The 22,546-nt window shown below is 36.0% G+C and overlaps 1 protein-coding gene and 1 long non-coding RNA gene across 2 annotated transcripts in view; both read right to left on the bottom strand.

Annotated features, from left to right (window-relative positions):
- Window positions 1–3,495: 3,495 nt before the first annotated feature.
- On the bottom strand, window positions 3,496–4,646 carry LOC116256812 (polygalacturonase inhibitor-like). The gene has a single exon (XM_031633303.2). The coding sequence runs from the start codon at window positions 4,601–4,603 to the stop codon at window positions 3,620–3,622; it is 984 nt and encodes a 327-aa protein (XP_031489163.1). The 5' UTR covers window positions 4,604–4,646; the 3' UTR covers window positions 3,496–3,619.
- Window positions 4,647–11,704: 7,058 nt separating this feature from the next.
- Window positions 11,705–22,546, bottom strand: part of LOC126410188 (uncharacterized) — a 32,747-nt gene continuing 21,905 nt past the window's right edge. The window contains exon 3 of the long non-coding RNA XR_007573731.1: window positions 11,705–14,312. This is a non-coding gene — a long non-coding RNA (uncharacterized LOC126410188). The remainder of the gene's footprint in view (window positions 14,313–22,546) is intronic.

Below are 22,546 nucleotides of genomic sequence, written 5' to 3'. Positions count from 1 at the left end.
TTTTTAGAGAGATGTTCAAAACAAAATATAATTTGAGATGAATCAATAAGAGTCTAAGCCAGAAGACACAAAAGTAAGATGATCAGATAAACAAGTTCAAACGCACGAACATAGCCCAAGACAAGATGAATGAGTAGATCCATGGAGAACAAGAGTTAGTTTTGTTTAACAGCAAAGTATAGAAGAAAAATGACCATCACAAGAAGTAGAAGAAGCACCTATAACACTAAGAATATCAACAAGAGTACCGAAACCAAATCCTAAGTATGTAAATGCAGATTGTGCCATCATGGAGGAGATCGAGGTAGCTTCTTTTGAAGAAACAAAAGATGTTGAAAAATAGAAAGCTGCAATGAAAGATGAAATAAAGGCATTTGAGCATAACGAGACCTCGGAGCTTGTACCAAAGCTTGTAGGAGTAAAGCCTATTACTTGTGAGTGGGTTTACAAAATAAAAAAAAAGTTAGATGGCACAGTCGATAGATATAAGGCTCGACTAGTCGCGAGAGTATTTTCACAGTAATATAGTATTGACTTTGAAAAAAACTTTTAGTTTTGTTGCAAAGATCACATCTTCTGATAGCTATTGTTGCAAGCATGACTTAGAAGCTATGGAAAATGGATATAAAGAATGTTTTCTTGCATAATGATTTTGATCATGAAGTCTAACTAGAGCAAGCTGAAGGATTCAAATCTTCAAACGAGCCAAACTACATCTGCAAGCTAAGGAAAGTACTCTATGGATTGAAGCATGTGCCTAGAGCATGGTACGAAAAAATTGCTGAATTTTTTGTGTTTAGTGGATTTCAAGTCACCTCAGTAGAGTCGAGTCTCTTTGTTAAGACAAGAGATATGGAGATTACTATTTCGTTATGATTTAATTATTACTAGAGATGACAAGGAAAAAAATAATCTCATTCGTGAACATCTCACGGTGAGATTCGAAATGAAAGAGTTAGGGGAATTGCGACACTTCTTTGGATTAGAAATTGATTATGAATCTAAAGGATTATTTTTATGTCAAAAGAAGTATGCTCACGACTTACTACGCAAGTATGGTATGCTCGGTTACAAATCTATCTTAATATTAATTGAGATAAATGCGAAACTTAGAATTGATGAAGGAGACAAGCTAGAAGATGTCACTATATACCGGCAACTAGTTGGAAGTTTAATCTATTTAACATTGACAATACTAGACATTGCCTATTCAGTCAGTGTTGTGAACAGATTCATGCAAAATCCAGGGAAGCCACATTTAGAAGTAGTGAAGAGAATGGTAAAGTACGTCAAAGGAACTCCTGACTTTGGTAAACTTTATAAAAAGGACCAACCTGTCAAGTATTGGTCATTGTGATGTAGATTGTGCTAGAAACTTATCAAATCGTAGATCAACCATTAAATGTATATTTAGTTTTGGAAGTGGTGCAATTTCATGGTGCAGTAAGAGACAACCGACAGTTTTACTATCTACAATAGAATGAGAGTAGAAAGCAGCATCTCAAGCAGTACAAGAATGTGTGTGAATGATACGACTACTAAAAGACATTAAAGAAGATGTGGATTATGCAGCAAGACTCTATTGCGATAATAAAAGTGCAGTTAGACTTTTAGTGAAACTTGTCTGCCATGTTCAAAAAAAAATATAGAGGTGGAACATCATTTTATCAGAGAGAAGGTATTCAAAGGAGAAATTAAGTTGCAGCCAATCACTTTAGAAGATCAAGTCGCTGACATCTTTACCAAATGCTTGTCAATGCAAACTTCATCAAGCTTAGAAGAACGCTAGGAGTCATGAGTAGAGAGTCAGTAATGAGGGGGAGACTATAAAAAGTTATCATTGACTCTCTTGAAAGAGTCGAGAAGACTCTAGAGGCTGTGAGCCTCCCTTTTAAAAGGAGAAGCTTAAATGTAATGATTAAAAGAAATAAAAATAATAATAATAATAATAATAGAATGTGGTGGATTCTTCCACCACTGACTTGTCCTCCCTATAAATAGGAGTGTTGGCCATTATGTAATGCATGAAAATCAAATTTAAATATTGAGTGACGTTGTGTGCTCACCTCGTGAGCTCTTTTCAAGTGTGTGTTTGGGTATTAGCTCACTATGTGAGTTAGTTAAGGTGAGTTCTTATACCCTTCTATTGTAAATTTCATTTTAACAAGTAATAAAAGTGTATTATTTAAAGTCTCTTTGGTGCATACTTTACAACATTGCTTAGTTAAGTTCACTTTGGGAACTTTGTTGGCTTGGTTAATGAGTTTTTATTAAATCAACTTTGTCAAGATTATTATTGAGAATTATTTTGGACGTCGAGACTTTGTCAGTTTTTTTCGCATAAATTATTCGAGTTTGAATCTAAGTTATATATAGGGCCCACATTTTCACCTACAATGGCAACTCTATCAAGGCAGCTAGGGGGCTAACACTTTAACGTATATGGTAAAATCGAGCTCGATGGAGAAAACTGATTGGGGCAATTTAGTAGTTTATTAATGGAGCTCTTGGTATTCAGAACACTCGAGGAGTTCCTTGGAAACAAAGCACTAAAAAGCCCACCTTGGCGGTTTATGTTTCCCAAGTGATATCCCAATTGAGACACAAAAGCAAACGCAGCTTGAATCTATTTTGGTTAGTATTTTGGTTCAATTCTTCAATATCCTTGTGGTTTATGGATTTTCACTGTGCTTTTTCTCTATTTTGCCTAAACTCTAATTAGGGATGTTCAATGAGCGAGTCGAGCCTGGGCTTACCCAGCTCGAAGTCAGTTTGACTCACATATTGCTCAGTTTGAGCTCGAGCTGAGCTTTATGAGGTCAGCTTGAGCTTAAGCACGACTCCATCAATTGAGTGTGAGCTCGAGCTCAACTCATTGCTGAAGAAACATCATCATCCTCTTGTTATCACAAACAACTAAGGATGTACAACGAGTCTAGCCAAGTTTGGCTTGAATCGAACTCGTTCGTATAACTCAAGTTATAAACTCAGTCCAGTTCTCATATATATTTTGGTATGGATGCATGATTTCATTTTTATTTCTCCCGCACGCTCTTTTTTTTTTTTTTTTTTTTGTCATTTCTCCCTCCCTCCCTCCCGCTCGCTTCTTTCTTCTTCCTCCTCATCTCCTCTTCTTCTGGTCGCCACCTCCTTTTCTCCTGAGCTGGAACCGCAAGTCTCAACTCTCCCTTTGTCTTCTCCTCTTCTTGTTCTTCTTCACCTCCTCTCTCTCTCTCTCTCTCTCTCTCTCTCTCTCTCTCGGTTTCTATCTCTCCTCCTCCTCCGTTTTCTTCGTCCTCCTCCTCACCGTCGGGACCAGCTTAAACGAGTCCAGCTCGAGTTTTATAACTAGAGTTTTAACTCATACTTGAACTGCGTCGAGCGTATAAGAGTGAGCTGAGTCGACCCCGAGTTGTACATCACTAATTGAGACTTAATTTTCCGGGATTTTTTTTTTTACTAAATTCGTGATCATTAATTGGTATGAACCATCTCTTTGAAAGCCCAATCTGAAATATTATTTATGAGTTCCATCCACCACAAATACTGGAGCCGGAGTTATTTATTTCATGGGCAAGCCCTCAGGATGAGATCGATTGCAGATCTGCTCTTCGGGTTTTCAGCATTTAGGGGAGAGTGGCGGTCCACAGAGGCAGCGGTTGTGCATATAGGACGAACTATCGAGCTTCTGCATGTTCCCACCTTGGGGGATTTCCCCGCACAGCCTGTTGTAGCTCACATTGAACTGCTGCAGGTTGGGTAGTTCCACAATCTGCGTGGGGATGCTTCCGTATATCATGTTGTGTGAGAAATCCAAGATCCACAAGCCGGAGGGGAAGACGACACTGGTCAGGTCGAAATTGAAGAGATTCCGGGAGAGAATGATGCTGGTCAATGACTTGGATCGGTTGTTGAAGAGGGGAGATGGATCGCCAACTAGCTGATTCCTGTCGAGATCGATTCTAGCGAAATCTGCTTGGGCAAGAGATTTGGGAACGGCGCCAGAAAGGCTGTTGTGAGAGAGGAAGATCTGCAGGTTGGCACCACGGAACTGGCCGAAGGAATCGGGTAGCGGGCCGGTCAGCATGTTGCGGTCCAAATGCAGCATTGTGAGCTTTGGAAGATTGGCAAGAGTTGGGGGGATGGAGCCACTGAGCTGGTTGAAGGATAGGTCCAAGCTCTCCAGGTTGGTCAGTCGATTCAACCAAGTCGGTATGGGCCCCGACACGTTGGTGCCGCTGATGCGCAGATAGGTGAGCTTGGTGAGGCTAGCGAAGGATGGTGGGATTCCTCCGTGAAGGTTCGGCATGTTGTGGATGCTGACATACTGCAAGTTGGCGAACTTGCCGATGGCCGCCGGAATCGGGGCATTTAACTGATAACTGTTGAGGGTGAAGCTCGTCACGCTGCTGGTGTTCGGATTGCACTGGATCATGTTGGTCAGGTGGCAGCAATCGGTGCCGGTGTAGGTCCAGTTGAGGGCCGCAAAGATCTCGGCCACAACTTGCGCGTCTGCGGCAGGACATTGCCACCTGAAAGCAGAGGTGAGGGTGAAGGAGAAGGAGAAGGTGAATAAAAGGGAGACGAAAATTAGGCGAGGCATTTGCGAAATATCTTATTGCAGACTCTGTTTGGTTTGTAGGCGAAGGTAGATGCGAAAGCTACTTCCCTTATATAGTCTCATTCTGTTTCTCTCTCTCTCGTACTCTCTCTCGTACTTAAAAGATATTTCTAAGTGGAAACCGTTGACTTACAGGGGGCGGCTACGCGTTTCGTTGTGTTCTCAAATAGTTCTTTTTCTTTTTCTTTTCTTCGATTGGAACTCATGCTTAACTTGAGGAAAACTAAGGTACACAAAAGGAAAAACTTACTATTCATAGTTCTTTTGGTTGTGAGCATAGTTCAAATTGCACATCTTTCTCTCTCTCTCTCTCTCGCTCTCGTACTTAAAAGATATTTCTAAGTGGAAACCGTTGACATACAGGGGCGGCCAGCTTACGCGTTTCGTTGTGTTTTCAAATAGTTATTTTCTTTTTTTTTCTTCGATTGGAACTCATGCTTAACTTGAGGAAAACTAAGGTACAAAGGAAGATCTAACTATTCTTAGTTCTTTTGGTTGTGAGCATAGTTCAAATTGTACATCTGTCTCTCTCGGCATATAATTCTATCCATTGGAGCGCCACAAATGTTGAAATTTCTTTTGTTTTTGAGCATTAACACTGTGTTCTGAGTGTCCCGCGCCCATCATATTTGTGGTTTTCTTTCCAGAGGGACCATAAGACGGGTGAGGTATCTGATCAACCTTTGGGCACCGTTCATCATGAGGATGAATTCATTTCAGTAAGTGCCAACATTAGTTCATTGACTAGAACGTTCTTATCCATCTAGTACTTGGGATACCGATGACTCTGTGTATCAGCCCACAGAATATTTTTGTGAGTCCTATCTAAATGGCTTGGATTATTCTTACTGGGTCCCTTAAACTGGAGTATAAATGGAATTCAATTCAAGATGCCTTGTACCTGATCCACGCTAGATCTGTTCATGGTGAGCAAGAAAATGCCATGAAAAGAGGCAGATAAGAGTGGAATTTGGTTTCAATTTTTGGTGATTTGCGTGCCAGCACTATGCACCATCTGTGTCCAAAACTGGAAGCACCAACTTCCCACGGTATCTTCTTGTGGACAAACGAGCAGGCAGCAATTTAATTAAATGCATAAATAGGACTTTTGGATTACTGAGGTGCATTATTTTGAAAATCAAACCGGAGTCTGGTTTGGCAAAGAAGGATCCAAAATTTTCAAATTCAAATTCATTATCATTCAAACAGTTTGTTTTCCATTTTGAATCTGAATATAAATTTTGCTTTACGTCCCTATGAACATGAAAGGGGTAATCTAACTAGGAAGGAACACTGGCGGCATGAAGGCATTTCCCACAGAAGAGTAGCGAGGTAGATAAGCACCAATGAACCATATTCCAGTTCTCTCCAGGAAACAGATTAGTGGTGGGATACTGATAGCTTTAATATTTAACATTCAAATCAAGCGTATTTAGATTTTGCAGACTGAACAAAAGTTGTTTTCCTGATGTGAATTAGAAAGTGATGTCACGTTGTTATGTGCTTTAAGTAATGAAGTTGCCAGTTCAAATTGCTTTGTAACGCTCCTGATTGTTCTATCTATTTAAAGTTTATGCAGTGGCAGCACTCGGCAAGAGAGAAAAAATCTTTTTCTGTAGATGTTAGGTGAAACTCATCACTGAACCACATTATCCTCTGCTTGCGTTCTTTGTTTTCATTACTTGGAGCGTTACCTTGAGTTTTTTATCCTGCATTCTCATTTTTCTCATCCCATATCATTGGGCTCAAGCTCATCCCCTGTTTCCGTTGCATCAAGCACTTTCAAATATCTGTACCCATATAACTTAAACATAGCAAATTTTATATCACTGAAATTGACACATTCCATTTTCCTTTTGCGGAAGACACAACTTTTGGGTCTGATATAAAGCCAGGATATGATGGGCTTTCTTGATGGAGGTCATCCTATGCCAACCTAGACAATCACTCATAAGAAGGTCGATGGAAGCGAAGCCGCTGTTCTCAAGCCAGACTTTGATGCCAGGAAACAATCAAATTATATGCTTTGAGGTTGGATTACTGATACTCTCTCTAAAGAAGCTTTTGGTCTGGTGGTGGGTTTGCAAACTGCTGCAGAAGTTTGGAATGCCTTAACTGCTGCATATGCACAAGACTCTTAAGAATGAGAGCTTGTTTTCGATGCACAAATTACAGACATTCAGAAAAAAAGGTCTCGACCACGGAACTGATGCAGCTTATGGGACTGCTCTTGGAGCATTTCCAAGTATAGTGGCAGTTCACTAGACTGCTCTTGCTGTAAGTGCAAGTGTTACTGCAGTCCACCAGACTGCTTTTTCTGCACCTTGAAAAAATTGCAGTTCACTCAAAAACTTCTCTCCAAGGGAAAATAGTTTAATACTATTCTATTGGTTTTGCTAAATATATACTTACAAAGTATTTTTAAGAACAGCATTGTGTTCTTCGGATGCATTTCATAAAAGTTGCACCATGTTCTTATTTTAAAGAATATGATATAATACTTTGTTGTTACATCAATCAATCAAAATCTGAACATAATCATACCATAAGAAAAACAAAAACATGATGTTTTTAAAATATGAATTCTAAAAATATGTATTCTATAAACATATATAATGGTTTCTTTTTTTATTATACAGCTCGTTAGATTGACACATGGTCTAGATCTAATTAGTGATGCTTTTGTTTTTTTTATCAAATACCATATTGAGGTGACAAGTGGTCTAGATGTAGTGGTCTCACAAATTCACAATTAAGTGCATTCATGAATTCTCCAATTTAGAATACAAGACTTAAAAGAACTTCCATGAGCCATTAACCTTCGGCTGAATTGGAAATATTTCTTCATAAAAAGGGAAATCTTTCCATCTGAGACTTCTTGTTGCTGAAGAGATCAACAGAGAAAGTTAATGAATGCTAATAATGAGCGACAGTTTAAAATCATTCCCTTCAAAACTAGCACTGCGAGTTGGATTTTGTAGGTTTCTAGCCACCTGATACACAAGGTAGACACAGCTTTAGAAACAGAATATGTATCCTTCTTTGGAAATGATTGGTTTAGTAGACATATGGTTATGAAATCATAATTGCTTCAAAATACTTTCATAATTCACTACGGTGGTTGCAACTTGTTCTACCTGCCGAAAATGATCAAGTGAATTAGTTTCATACTTTCATTCATTGCATTTGTGCTCTTTTACTGATAAAAAGGTGCTTGCTGTTAGCTACGATCCCTCTATTTTTCTCCATGGATCTATATGATGTAGATGTCCCTGTTAAAACTGGTTGAAAACTTCTACCATGAAAAAAAAATTTCTCTTCAAAAAGTGTCTTGCAAGGAAATTCTACTGTTTTTTTCCTACCTGTTATGTGTGTTTCCTATGGCTACTCATAGTGCCAAAGAGCGATGAAGATTGCAGAGCTCAAGAGTGAAAATGCAACAAGACCATCTGTCCTCTATTATTGTGCTCACAAGATCTACAACTCATGAAATGCTTAAGCTCTCCATCAGCAAGAGCTTTCGCACTTAAGATTCAGAGATCTTCAAGCATATTGTTTTTATGGATTTTGTCTGCAGATGTACCTATTTTTACCAAAGTTTTCAAGCATAGTTGAATGGAATTTCGAAGAAATTGAAAAGTGAAAGCTTACTGTGACGGTTCACCAGTACACACACACACACACACACACACACACACACACACACACATATATATATATATATATAGATAGATAGATAGATAGATAAATAGATATATATATATATATTAGTGTAGGAGAATGTTCTTTTCTTGGAAATTCAAGGTTTCTCTATCTAGATAGGATTTATTGACACAAGCACTAACAATAGATACTAGAGTTGTCCCATGAAAGTTATTTCTCTTTTTTAATGCTCCATTAAAACATAGAGTCCTTGATTTTCAACTGAAACATACAATTCATTGACTAGAGCTTGTAATAAGTCTGGAAAGCCTATTGCTGGTTGTTGTTTCTGTATGGAAAAAGATATGGTTGATAAGGATAATGATGATACTTGTGATTCAGTCTACTATAGGTCAATACCCTCTGAGGCCTGAAACTTAACAAAGAATGAGTCTGCTATACATGACAGGAACTACGTTAGTGGAACATATCTAGGGTGCTGAAAATGAAACCTCACTTTGTTCTAGCTGTCGTGCTGCTTAGATTCATCACTGGACTCCAGCAACTGGCCATTTTGTTCCATAGGTTTCTGAATGACTTCCAGCAGACAGCAATATTGGACAACTGTGTTTCAGGCACTAGTCCCACACTATTTCAGATGCATGTGCTCATCGTTTTAGTGTTTATAAGAGCTGTGGCACATGTGAGTTTTTTTCCAAAAGTCTGATCTTTGCAGAAAATTTCTCCTACATTAATAGCACAGAGGGAGTCAATCTGATTTTGTCCAAAAATTCAGGGTTGCTTTCAGCTTGGTTATTTGCAAATATGGTTTGTGAAAGTTTCCTATACTTTCAACCTTTTTTACTTTAAAGACATGTTATTTGGGCACGCAGAAACTTTGTATTATCAGTTTGAGAACACTTTATTTCCCTTTGTTTATTTCAAAAAACAAATGTGGGTTAAGAAAAATGCATGCTATGCCAGTCCACCATAGTGACAATTATTAAGACATTTTTTTTCTAAAGATTGCAAACTTCTGCTGGATCATGTTCTTCCAAACATGGTGGTTTTAGGTTTGTCATATTTAGGATTTCATTGGTTTTACAAACACTATTCTAAAGAAATTTCTGGACTTTTTCAAATATTGATGGCATCATATTTTCATTGTTGTGTAGATTTATTACTGTTTAGTTGTGAGAATTTGAAGAATGTTGTTTAGAACTTTAATGCACAAATCAGTTCATTGTGAGCCTCCTTGTAAGCCTTTGAATATTTTGTTTTGTGAGTAGCGATAGAGCCCTTAAAAAAAAAAAAACATAACCGCAGCTAAAGTTATTGATTTTTCAAGTAAGTAGTTGTAACCTTTGTCAAACAGTTGCAAAAACCAGCTTCTCTTTTGACACTAAATGCTAAATTTTTATCTCTTGAATGGAAATTTCCATGAATTTTGCACGGTTCTCTTTCCACATAAATCAGATTTGAGAACTTGAAGCATGAGGTGAAAGGGAACTCTATTAAACCAGGTTCTCGACTAATTTGGGAGTAAATTTCATAGTCATGCATACATAAATATGAAATGTTTTGAAACTGCCACTACTGTAGGCAATAGGTTGATTGCTGTACAAGCGAGCAGATTCATGACTAATCCAACATTATATATGATAGCACGTGTTGCTCCAATCAAATAGGTTGACTGGTGTCATTGTTTCTTGGGGTAGTCTTGGGCTAGATCGTCCACCTAAGAAGGTGGGCTTCCTTGTTTTGAAATCTTAATTAGATGCTTTCACACTCTTGGTAAATTAAATCAATTTTCATATTCTTAACATTGTCTTTTCTTTAACCTCATTATTTGAGAGTTTGCTGCTGCTGTCACTTTTATCTAACATTTCTACTGCTGTCACTGTCTTGATACTGCTAGAATGGTGGTTTTATAATAATTCTACTTGCTGCCTTCATGTACTAAAGCATTTCTGGTGGATCTAGTTTTCCAGAATTAGCCATCTCTTATGTCCTAGCATCAAGGTGTCCTGGAATAGTGAATATTCTTTTATCATTTCTGTTAATTTTTTTCTCGTTGATATGATTGATTAGCGAACCAGAATCTTTAGCAAAATTTTAGATATCTCAGATCAATGTTAGGTGCACAGGTGTTTTTATTTCAGAAGGCGCTGTTTACAAGTGTAACATGGCCGGTACACGTGTTGCCGATTGTATGAGAAACAACTCTAGACCAACACGCGCTGAGGCAGCTGACATGGCCAGTCTGATATTTAGATGGTATTGATTTTTTCTGAAGATTTTCGGATTTTCCTGGAGACATGAATGCTTGCTTCTAATGGGGCTTAGGTTTTCAATATTAGAATGATTTCCTATATGTAGTTTATATTTTACTTATTTACTTGTTAACTGCAGGTGTTGGTGCAATTATTTGGGTACCAAAACTCTCTGTGGGTTGTGTCCTGTTGAAACCATTTCTATTGTTGGCAAAATTTGTGATGAGGTAATGTTTTTGTTTGCAGACCCAGCTCTGCTCAAAGAGTTCATGATTGAATATGGCATTAGTCCTTCTCTTGTCAACAAAGTTCTTATAGAGATTTTCTCTAGCTGCAGGCAGAAAAAGTTTTCAATCAAGACCTCTATTTCAAGAGGACTGTGTAATACGTTGGAAAACCAATGTCACACTTAGAGTCAATTGCTTCTTCGGCTGTATGCAGCCATCAAGGTCAAGGCTTCCATCATTTATTTGCTTTACATCATATAGAAGAGCTGCAAGGTAATTGTGCAACCTTTTAGAATCTTGTTTAGCAATCTGAGCTTTTATTTTTGTCCTTTAATCAGGTTTGTTTAGTTACTATTATATGTCTCATGTTTGGCCTTATCCAAGGTTTTCAACACTTTCATTTCAGTGTAGATTGATTGCCAAATATAGACCAACTATGCCTGTACTGTCTCTGGTCATACAGACCAGCTACAGTGAAGTACTTGTGCTTCGGACGTATGTCAGCATTTCTTCAGTCAATGACTTGACGATTTCTTAGAAGACCCATGTTTATGTGTTATTACCACCCTTCAACTCAATAATATACTATGTTTAACTCATTAGGAAGTTAAAATTAAATGAACAAAGTGGAATTATGCAAATTTCCCAAACAAAAGATCACTAAGAACTTCAATGCAAGTGTGGCAAAAGGCACTCTCCAGATCAGTCTTTACTGGGGTGGGAAAGGGACTTTTGCAATTCCAGCTAGAGCAAACTATGGGCCGCTGATTTCAGCCATTCCAGTATACCCCAGTAAGCTTTCTAGGTACTGTATGAAGTGGTATATCATTGCTTTGAAGCGCATTGATGCAAGGTGGTGGAATGCAGTAATGGCACCATTGAAGGAACTAGAATCTGGAGCAACTGATGGAATTACAAGACTGAAGGCACTTATGGTAAGTGTAACTTTACCTTGAGAAGTATCTCTCCTTTAAAATAAAATATCCTTTCCCTTTATTACAAATTTACCGATTGTTTTGAGCAACAAAGCTCTACAAGCCTCATTATTGTCTTTTCAAATGTACATTGGTAAAATATTATCCGTCAAAATTCCCTATATATGGTCGTTTATTATTTCTTATGACTGCAATGATTAACTTGTTAAATTTAAAAAGAGCCGAATATTACTATTTTTCTTAGTGCACCAAGGTGACATTCCTATGTGCATTGAACTGCATGAAAACAATCCATCTCTTTCATTGTTAATGATGTCAGTGCGCTTATGCAGAATGGTGGTTGACAAAGTATCAGGTTTTTTATCCCAAGGGTCCTTTGTTTGGTTATGTTCTGGTCAACCTGTGTATCCCCGAAATTGTGTGCAAACAGTATGCTCAAAACAGAGGTGGCTGCAAGAAGGGTTGCAAGTCAAGGAAGTTCAAACTTCCAGCAAAAGTTAGGCACTACAATTCCCTTCAGTATGTTTCAACATGTTCAAATTTGAAAAAGGACTATCTTCCACCAGCTATTCATTCTAATTTGATCAGTGTCCAGTATGAGTCTTTCAGGTGGTGAAACACACTTGAAAAGTCAATAGAGTACAAGCATTTCAAGATGGTGATGAGCTCAAGGTGAATGATAGCAAAGGAACTCTGGAACTCTATGGGAAATGGCAAACTGAATTGTTATGTCTACCTCATGATGGTATAGTGCCAAAAGTATTGTTTCTCTTCTATATTTAAAGGGTTGGAGATTCTTCCTGTTTGGTTTAGAACTTCTGATGGGGCCTTTTAGTTTATGAGAATTAGACAGTGTTTGTAGTAAGCAAAGATAGAATATCCATGCTTCTGCAAAGAGTTGAATATAATGGATTAGCTTTTCTGTTGCATGTGGGCATGTGGTATTGTGAGGGCCCTGAAAAAAGTAAGTGGTTAAACTTTCTAATATTAGATTAGCATCTAGCAAGTTTTTTTTTTTCTTCATTTTGTTTTGCATCTGATATTCAAAGTCTTATTTTCAGGCTTTGCCATCAGAATTGGCTCCAAAGATGCGAAATAATTGTTTGCACTACTACAAACATTGTTATTTGGCCATTGCAAATAGCCACAAAGTCGTTGCGAATAACATCATAGGCAATGACCCTCACCGTAGGGGATAATCCAGGCTGCCGTTGCCAATAATGTTATTGGCAATACTTGCCACTTTGTTGGCGAGGGTGGAAGTTGTTGGCAATATGGTCTGTTACGTGGAAATGGTATGTTTAGTAGTGACTATTGTCACCGCTACAGGCCCCTCCATTTTTCAAGGAAAAAAAAAAAACTTAAGGGTTTCTCCCTCCAACGGATGGATGGAGCACAGTTAAGAAGTAATAATGATGACCTGCAACAATCCCCATTAGATGTGGAAGCAAAGGAGATCCAAAGATGACGTCCAACGCTAGTACTATCCAGGGCAGATAAAAAGCCTGCATGACCACATTTTGTTACGTAAGCATTTTCCTAGAAAAAAAACATATGCAGATGGAAGTTGATGGGTTCTCAAAATTAGCTAACAGGTACACACCATGGCCAAATAACGTACTTTAACAATCTAAGGAACTAGTTTTTTCAGTACCTTTAGAGTAACAAGGCCATATATGTTAATTTGAGCATTTAGATATGCTCTACTCCATACATACAAAAGCATGAAAACCAGTGATACTCCTAGGAAAAATGGCATCATCTGCAGAACAATGGAAAATGCCTGAAACATTAACATTAGAGAGTTAGTAGTCTAATAGGCTTAAGCTTCCACAATGGAGAGGACATATTTCAGAAGGACAACTTGAACATCAATTTCAAAATTGAAATATACTAGAGAACAAAAGAAAAAGCACAAGCCATCAACCAACTGGCTCCAAAGATTATCATCCATAAAAATTCAGCAGTTGGCCTAGCAAAGGGCCCTTGTTCCAGTTGGACTTGATATCTAGCTATGAGTCGTGTAAAATTAAATTCTTTTAGAGCTTTCTAACGGATGCTGGACAATTAAAACTTTAAAGCTAAAGCAACAAGAACCTTTTTTATACCCTCAACTAATACTTGATTATCTATAGACAACTTACATCATCGAGATGATTCCATAATTAATAGTGAACTTAACAAGGAATAAAAAATTTGTAATGACCCTCCATATCTGCAAAAAAATTAAAATAACTCATTAAAGTGGCAAAAAAGGTTTTGCAAGTTGAGACATTCAAGAAATAACACAAAAAACTCCATATAAGGAATATTTCTAGTATGAAACCATTAACCAAAAAATGTCTTTGCTTTTTCCTTTCCATTCAACCTCTCATTTTTGCACTCTAAATGTGACCCAAATTAATCTAAATCATATATTCTAATAAGTCAGAAGCCAAAAAGGTACCATACGCCGAAACCCCCAAACATTTAGAGATACCTGAAAGCATTGAAGCACTTCACTATATATTAGAGCAATATAGTAAGGATTAACCAAGCCAAGATGAAACACAGTTGTTGTCAACGCGCATATGGTTCCATAAGTTTTGCTTACTTGTAGAACTGATGCTAGTACCTGGATCACAACATTAACAAAAAGTGTTGAGTGTTAATGTTGGCCAAACTTAGTGGCTATCCAAATGAAGGCTCTGCTTATGTGCCATAAAAGAGATGTTAAACTTTGTTTGGAAAAGTAATATGAATCGATAGACATATCTCTACATAAATAAAATGCACTGGACACAACTTGACACAACTCTGAGAATGCTCACTTTTTCCCCAATGGTAGCACGAAAAGATCATTTTGCACCATTTATAACTTTCATAGATTTTTTGGCAAGTCATCCATTGAAGAAGAATAAAATTAATTCAAATCACTAGGTTCACATATTGCTAGTTTGTGAATGCTTGTCGTAAAAGTAAGGGTTAAAACAAGTCTCAGGCAAAACAAACACCCATAAATGATGCATCTTCATCATCTATGGTCAAACATTGAAGGGAAAAGGAACAACATCTAAAAGAAAATCCTAAGATTTAACAATACCCATTGGTGCATAAACAATTCCAATATGAAAAATTCAAATGAATTAATACCAATTTGAATTCACATGAAGGTCCATTAACTAAATAAAGAGCGGTTGTTCTTACTGTATGATTTGTTCATAACATAACTTAAGATCTAACTATTTCTGAACAATACGAATCTAATAACACCTATTCTAATATGCCATGTATTCAAGAAAGCAACCTAATGTGTGCATATGTGTGCCTGTGGAAACATGCATTATTGTGCCATCACATACCAATGGAACTAGCACAATGTACATGCATTTATGTGTGTGCAAGCGTAAATTTAACATGCATTATTTCAACATCATGAATCAGCTCAAGTTTGACCTTTCAACTGAAAAAATGTGACCTTATGGAGTTATGATTCATATCAACTAAGCTTCATTCAAGAAAGCTTTAGCATGAGGAGGAGGCTTCCCAAAGAGACATCTTCAACACCTTGGAGCTTCATTCAAGAAAGCTTTAGCATCAGACGGAGAAGGAGACTCATTTTCTAAGACACATTAGAGGTATGTAATTAATATCCCAATCATTTTCTTTTTCTTTCCTTTTCCCTTCTTCATCCCTCATGGCCTTACAAGATAGCTCTCAAATCTCTTCTTCGGAGTCAAGAGCTATACTTGAGCACACCGGATGCATGAGAAGGTGAAACAAGATTTCATTCTAGGATCGAAATATGTTTTTATCTTATCTTGAATGTGTGCTTTGTTTTAAGATGTTGTTTATGCATAGTTGATTGTTTTTTTTATGCAAATGAACGGTAAGAATGAGTGCTTGGATCAGGATTTTTTTTATTATTATGTTGATTTTTTATGTTGAGATTTGCCCAACCCAGGAAAACCTCTTTCGAATGTGTATATCTTAAAGTGCATCTCCATAACATTCTTACGATTAGCATTTTGAATCACCCGGTTAGGGATCTCAATGAGAGTTTTTTACGTTATTATCTTTCTTTTTGTGTGTGCTTGATTTTCTCTCATACCTAATGGTAGGAGAAATAAATTTTCTTGTAATAGATGAAATGGTTATTGTTTTATGTAAAAAAATATTTGAAATCATGTTTTTAAAAGAATTTCAAAAATAAGAACCTTCTTCAATGAGACCTTGGAGACTTAGCTAGGCTCTTGCATGAGCTCAAGTTCCTCTCAGCTTACATAGAAAAATTAAAATTGGAAATGCTTCAACTAATCTCTTGATTTTCATATATGTATATGTGTATATATATGTTGTATAGATATACACGTACATGACTATCTCTCTTTATCCTTCTTTCTCTATGATTTAACATATTGTTTTATAGGTTTTCATATACATATATGCATAAATAAGTATATATGTGTATTCCACTTTCTCTCTCTAAATCTTCTTCTCTCTCTCTTTCTCTTAGATTTAAGACCCTCCTTTTATAAATTTTCATATACACACATACATATATCTCCTTCTCTCTCTTTAAAATATTTCTTTCGTCATTTTTTAAACCTCTTTCTCTTTCTCTTTCTCTTCCTCCCTATTCCTTTTGGCTTAAAATTTTTGCTTTTCTTTCTTCCATTCTATTAAATATTTCTTTTCTAAGATCTATCGGTTTAATTTCTATTTATCGACTTCACTAAAGCTAAAACCCAAGTAGTGACCCAATATTAGAATCATGTTTGATGATCTACAACTCTATTTTACTTTCAAATCTTTTTTTTTTTCTCTTCATGAGAATATTTAGAACAAGTATGTAAACAAATTTAAATGTATGTAATAGGATATTCTTACATGAATGATATGGTATGAATAAATAATTTTATTTCAATCATATATAATCAACGCATTCATACATTCACATTTACTTGTGGAATTCATGAATGATCGCAAATACATCTCTAAAAGAACTTAAGCAAGATGAGATGGAGCACTACCTATATAGTAATCGAATTAAAGCAAAATCTTAAACCTACTGAAGTTCTTAATAGAACACTAAATCGATTTCAAAAAGTGATCATCAAAATGGCCATATTATCTTTCAAAGATTTTCAAATGATATTTGCAAAGACTTCTCGATTCAAAAAATCAAAATGGTCTATATTCTCAAATGATCCTTCAAAACTTTTTCATCCAAAAGTTTTAAACTTCAAATTTTCAACATTATTTCCAAACATCACACCGCATTTAAAATGAAGAAGATGTTTAAGTAAAAATGAAATGCATCAAGGATAAACGTAGCCATTGGATTGGCTACCCCCAATAAAGGCACCAAGAATGACCAATCTTTCATTTAAAAAATAAGACTATATTTCTGAAGCACTCCAAAAACCAAAATAAATTTTATGGATGCAAACAAAAACTAACTGATAAGTTTAAAAATGAAATGCATCAAGGATAAACATAGCCATTGGATTGGCTATCCCCAGTAAAGACACCAAGAATGGCCAATCTCTCATTTCAAAAATAAGACTATATTTCTGAAGCACTCCAAAAACCAAAATAAATTTTATGGATGCAAACAAAAACTAACTGATAAGTTTCACTCTCTCTTTTGCATTGTCCCTTTACATTATTATCAAAGCAACTATTTGGCCTGATGATATGAATGAAAGAGAGAGATGGCTCATGTTCTTTTGATGCAAAAATGAGCTAGCATTCTAGCTCTGCATACCTTTGCATATTGGACAGGTAAAACATAGATTTTTTTTATCTAATTGTGATGTATAGACATGCTCATTATGGTCCCATTCTGGTCCCCCTTGTTTTGCTACCATTTTTGGTTTCTTCAAATCTTCACATTATATCGTAAGGTATACTAAATTTGATCATAGGAAGCATTCCACTTATAGACCCCAAAGGTGGAAAGAAAATGAAAAAACCGCAAAATTTGGTAGTAGATATGCATCTAGTGGTATGAAATCACATTACCAAGGGAGACAAAACCTGGTAGAGGATGAAAAAAAAAATAGGAATTTTATGATCAGTTTTTCATGCCACATAGTGTTTGTCGAGTAAGTACAATACATGTAACTACTGAAGAGAGAAGGTGAACTATAAATTAATGACTTTCTCCATGAAGGACTCATATTTAATTTAATCATGTCTTTATGAAGTTGGCAATTTCATGAGCAGACAACTAAGTCATCATTCCTTAAGAAAAATTCTCTTCATAAAAGGCACTTGATCTTGAATTGAACAATGCATAGAATTTTTCATTTCGTAATATGTGCAGAAAGCACACTTATACAACCATATCAACTATGAGTCAACACTTATAGTTGATCCATAATGGGGAGTTTAACTATTTGTTGTTTTGTTCACTGATAGTTTTTCTAAGGATAACAAGGTATAGTGTATGAAAGTAGGCCCCTTTAGTCAATCTTCAGTAATACCAAAATCCATACACTACTTGATTCTTGGATTTGTTTTCTGGTCCATTGGTAATTGGGTGATCTATATATCCTTGGCCGTGTTTTTTATGAGTTCACTATCCACATTATTAGGTAAAAAGTTCCATCTGAAGATGTACAAAAGTGTTTGCATGTTCATGTCAACGTTCTTCTTGAAAGTCTTCATTTTAATTAGTTGTTCTTCTTTGTTCCTCTTTGCCTTTACTCTTTTCATGCATATGCTTAGACAAAGAAACCAACCAAATACTTTTCTGCTTTTGATTTTATAGGATTCTTGTTTTTTTCCTTTTTCTTTCACCATATTTGAAACTTTAGTCTTCTCATTCAATCTAAATTGCAACTACAAAATCATAAGAATGAGCTGCTTAATTTTAGAATCTCTCAACATTCACCAGTCTTGGTCCTCGAGATCATTTGCAGCATTGTGCTGGAGGACTGGTGGGATTGTCGATGGGCCAAATGCTGCACATGTAACATGAACAACCATATATAGATGGGGAGGAAGGTTCAATGACCTATTTGAAGAGCATTCCTATGATATGCTTCATGAAGTTTTGGTAAATAAAGTTTCCATATTTGCTATTGACTTGCAAGTAAGTTTGTGTTTGCAACCCCAAAAATCTATTTTCGTTTTTTAAGTGCTTTATAATTTTTTTTTTTTAAATAAGAGGAGAAAGGGACTCACCCGTCTGTACAAGGATTGACCATTCTCGGCACCTTTACCAGGGGCAACCAATCCAAGGGCTATGTTTATTCTTGATGCATTTTATTTTGGCTGAAACATCTTTTTATTCTAAATGTGGTGTGATGTTTGCAAAAATGTTGAAGATTTTGATGTTTCAAATTTTTGAAAAAGTTTTAAAGAATCATTTGAGAATATAAAACATTTTGATTTGGGAAATTTTGAATTGAGAAACTTTACAAATATCATTTGGAAACCTTTAACGATCACTTTTTGAAGCCACTTTAATGTTCTCTTAAGACTTTAAGTAGGTTTGAGATTTTACTCTAATTCAATTACTACCAAACTAGATGTCAATATCATTTTGATTAAGTTCTTTTAGAGATGTGCTTGTGATCATTCATGATGTCATGTGAATGTGGATGTATGAATTCATTGACCCTATATGATTAGAAGCAAATCATTCATTCCTACTATAACATTCATTAAAAGCATTCCTACCATCACATACATCTAAGTTTCATGTTTTTATTTATAAGATTGTCATGAATATTTTTGGGGCCGTTTGATGACAAAGAAATCTGGAATTGAAAAAACATTTCTGGAAATAAGTTTTCTGGAATAAAGGAATGGGAAAAATGTTTATGATTCTCATTTTGATGTGCGTGTGTTGATTGTAAATTTATTTCTTAGTTTGATGAAAAAGAAATATATTTCTAGGTTTAGTGGAATGCATCTGGTTCTTGGTGTTCGTTTGACGATCCTTTTTTTTCTTAGATTTTTTCATTTTGCTCAATTGTTTGTTACCTTGAGTGCTTCTACTATTCAAATTGCATTAGACTATACTGACAGGTGATATCGCCATTGACGTGGTATTGCCGACTGGACACTGTAGAAGGGAAGGGTAACCAAAATGGAGTTCGATTGACGTTCATAGTGAAGAACAAGATATGGGCTGAGAGGTATTATGGGACGTATAATGAAATTCTCAACTTTTTCTCCCTGAAAGAGTAGACAACAAAGTGTAGTTTAGCTCTTGACGATAATTGGAGCGCATGATTTTTCTAGAGATCCAAGAAGGTTGCTGGTGGAACGATTGAGGTAGGTTTCTTATGTTGTTTTAGTCTTCAAGGAAATTGAAAATGCTGTTATATGTTGGTGTGGGATAATACATGATATATTTATATATGTTGAAGACAGAAAAGAAACCATGAAAGATCCCCAAAACAGATAATGACCATCTTGGCTTTTCAGGTTCAGCAAAAGAATCCCCATCCACAATTTCACAGAATCCTTATTTGTTGGTATATTGTTTAATATCTCTTAAGCAAGGGACAGGGAAATGGAGTTCATCAACTATAAATATTTAAAGGGAATTAATTTTCCGAACAAATAAGATTGGATGATCATGTCAAATAATCCCTCAAGAACTCGCCATAAATTATGACATGAAAGATCACCTAATCCATTTGAAGAAGGAATTGACTTAAAAGATGCACTATAAACCCAAATAATTTGCTTTCAGCTAAGTGGAACTTACAAGGCCATAATTACAAGAAATAGATTCAACAATGTCTGCCGCAGTTTTCTTAGATCAGAAGATCTATACATACCACTGGAAAACAATTAGAAAGCAGTAAGCTACTTGGTCTACTCAGGAAGAGTATGTTCGAAAGCACGCAATGCATGTTGTACTAATCTTGGTGAGAACCTAATGTGACATGACTCATAAAGAAAGCTAGAAGCCAATTTAGTAACAGCTAGCCAAAAACTATTAGATGCGTCTTACATCACATACCTAGAGCCTGTTCATTGGTTTTCAAACCTGAAGAAAATGAAGAGTTAAGTCTGGTAATAGAACCTCAAGAACATGTTTAAGGCTGGGCACAACTATAACTACAGTAGAGAGGCAATGGAGCGAGAGAGACGGAAGGGATCGCGCTGAGTTGTAGACTCAATGCTTGAAATAGCTGCTACCAAAGGCAGGGAACAAATTAAGGCAGGGAACGTGTAGTGAAAAATAGAAATCATAACACAAGTGCCAATCCAATCACAAAATTAGGCAAAAGAGCTCTCGAAGAAGATTCATCAGGAAGGAAAACAAAAATAGACAAGAAGATGTAAGAGGAGGTGGATCTCGTGAAAACCCTACCCATTTGATTTTCAGCCCTTGCAAGGAGTTGATGATGTTTCTTGAGGCAACTTTTCCAGATCCACTGAAAATCGAGCAACAAGTCTATGTTATGATGATGGAGAGAGGAATGCATAGTCAGTGGATCACCAGGAACAGAAGGAGAGAGAGAGAGAGAGAGAGAGGATTACTTACACAGCAGGAGAATGAGAGGGTGAGAGGGACGACGGATGCATCTGAGGCAGCAGCAACGAAGGAAGGCAGCAACAGCAGGAGCAGCATTCCTCTCTCTCTCGTGGGTGGGGTGAAGCAGCTGAGGACAAGAAGATGGCCTTTGCATGCCCTAACGGGCAAAAAAAAAACAGAAAATATCTTTCCACCTCTCACGGTGGAAAGATGTTTCCGGAAATTTTTTTCTGAAATGTCTTCAACGTTACAAAAAATATTTGCACATTTGATGAAATGGAAATATTTTAAATATTTAAAACATATTTCTTGTTCAACAGTATATTTCCAGTGAATCAAACGAGCCCTTTATGAAAATAGAAAAGTTTTTGAAAATGGAATAGGGTTCTAAACCATCAAGTATGATTCCAATATTGGGTCATTACTTGAGTTTTAGTTCCGGTGAAGTCGGAAAATGAAAAGTTAAAACCTTAGATCTTAGGAAAAAAAATATTCAAAACAATGGAAAAGAGAAAAGACTTTAATCCGAGAGGAATAAGGAAAGAGAGAAATAGATTTTGAAATTCACAAAATAAAAGGTTTATAAAAGGGAGAGATATACATATTCTTATATACGTATTTATATATATATATATATATATATATATATATATATATATATATATATGAAAAAGAGAGAGATTTTAGAGAGAGAAAAAGTGGAACACATGTATATACATTCATTTATACATGTACATATATGAGAATTTGTAAAAGAGTATGCTAAATCATAAAGAGAGAAAGACAAAGAAAGAGAGTCATGTGCAGTATAGTATATAACATGTATATACGCATATGTTTTTATGAGATTTGAAATCAAGAAATAAGTTAAAAATATATTACTTCAATTTTTTTATGTAGGCTGGAGAGGAACTTAACTCATGCAAAAGCATAGGCTAAGTCTCCAAGGCCTCATTAAAGAGGGTTCTTGTTTTCGAAAATCTTTTAGAAAACATGATTCTAAGTATTTTTATACGTGTCGTTTATTACAAGAAAATATATTTCTCCTACGTTGGGTATGGAAGAAAATCAAACACACATGCAATGGAGAAGAATGTAATAAAACATTCATTGGAGTTCCTAACTGGGTGATTAAGAGAGGAATTAAACATGAAAATGTCATGAAGATGCATTTTAACAAGTACATATTCATGAAGGGTTTTTCTCGGGTTAGAGGAATCTCAAGCTCAAAATCAATATAATAATGAAAAAATCTCAACCCAAACACTCATTCTCACTGTTCATTCACTCATTAATTAAGAAAAACTATCAAGCATGGACATCATCTCAAGCATAGATGATGAACAAAGCAACATAACAAA

The sequence above is a fragment of the Nymphaea colorata genome, chromosome 6, assembly GCF_008831285.2.
Source record: "Nymphaea colorata isolate Beijing-Zhang1983 chromosome 6, ASM883128v2, whole genome shotgun sequence".
In the NCBI taxonomy this organism is placed as follows: Eukaryota; Viridiplantae; Streptophyta; class Magnoliopsida; order Nymphaeales; family Nymphaeaceae; genus Nymphaea; species Nymphaea colorata.
Note: the sequence above shows the minus strand (reverse complement) of the source record. Positions and strands in the feature narration are given on the sequence as shown.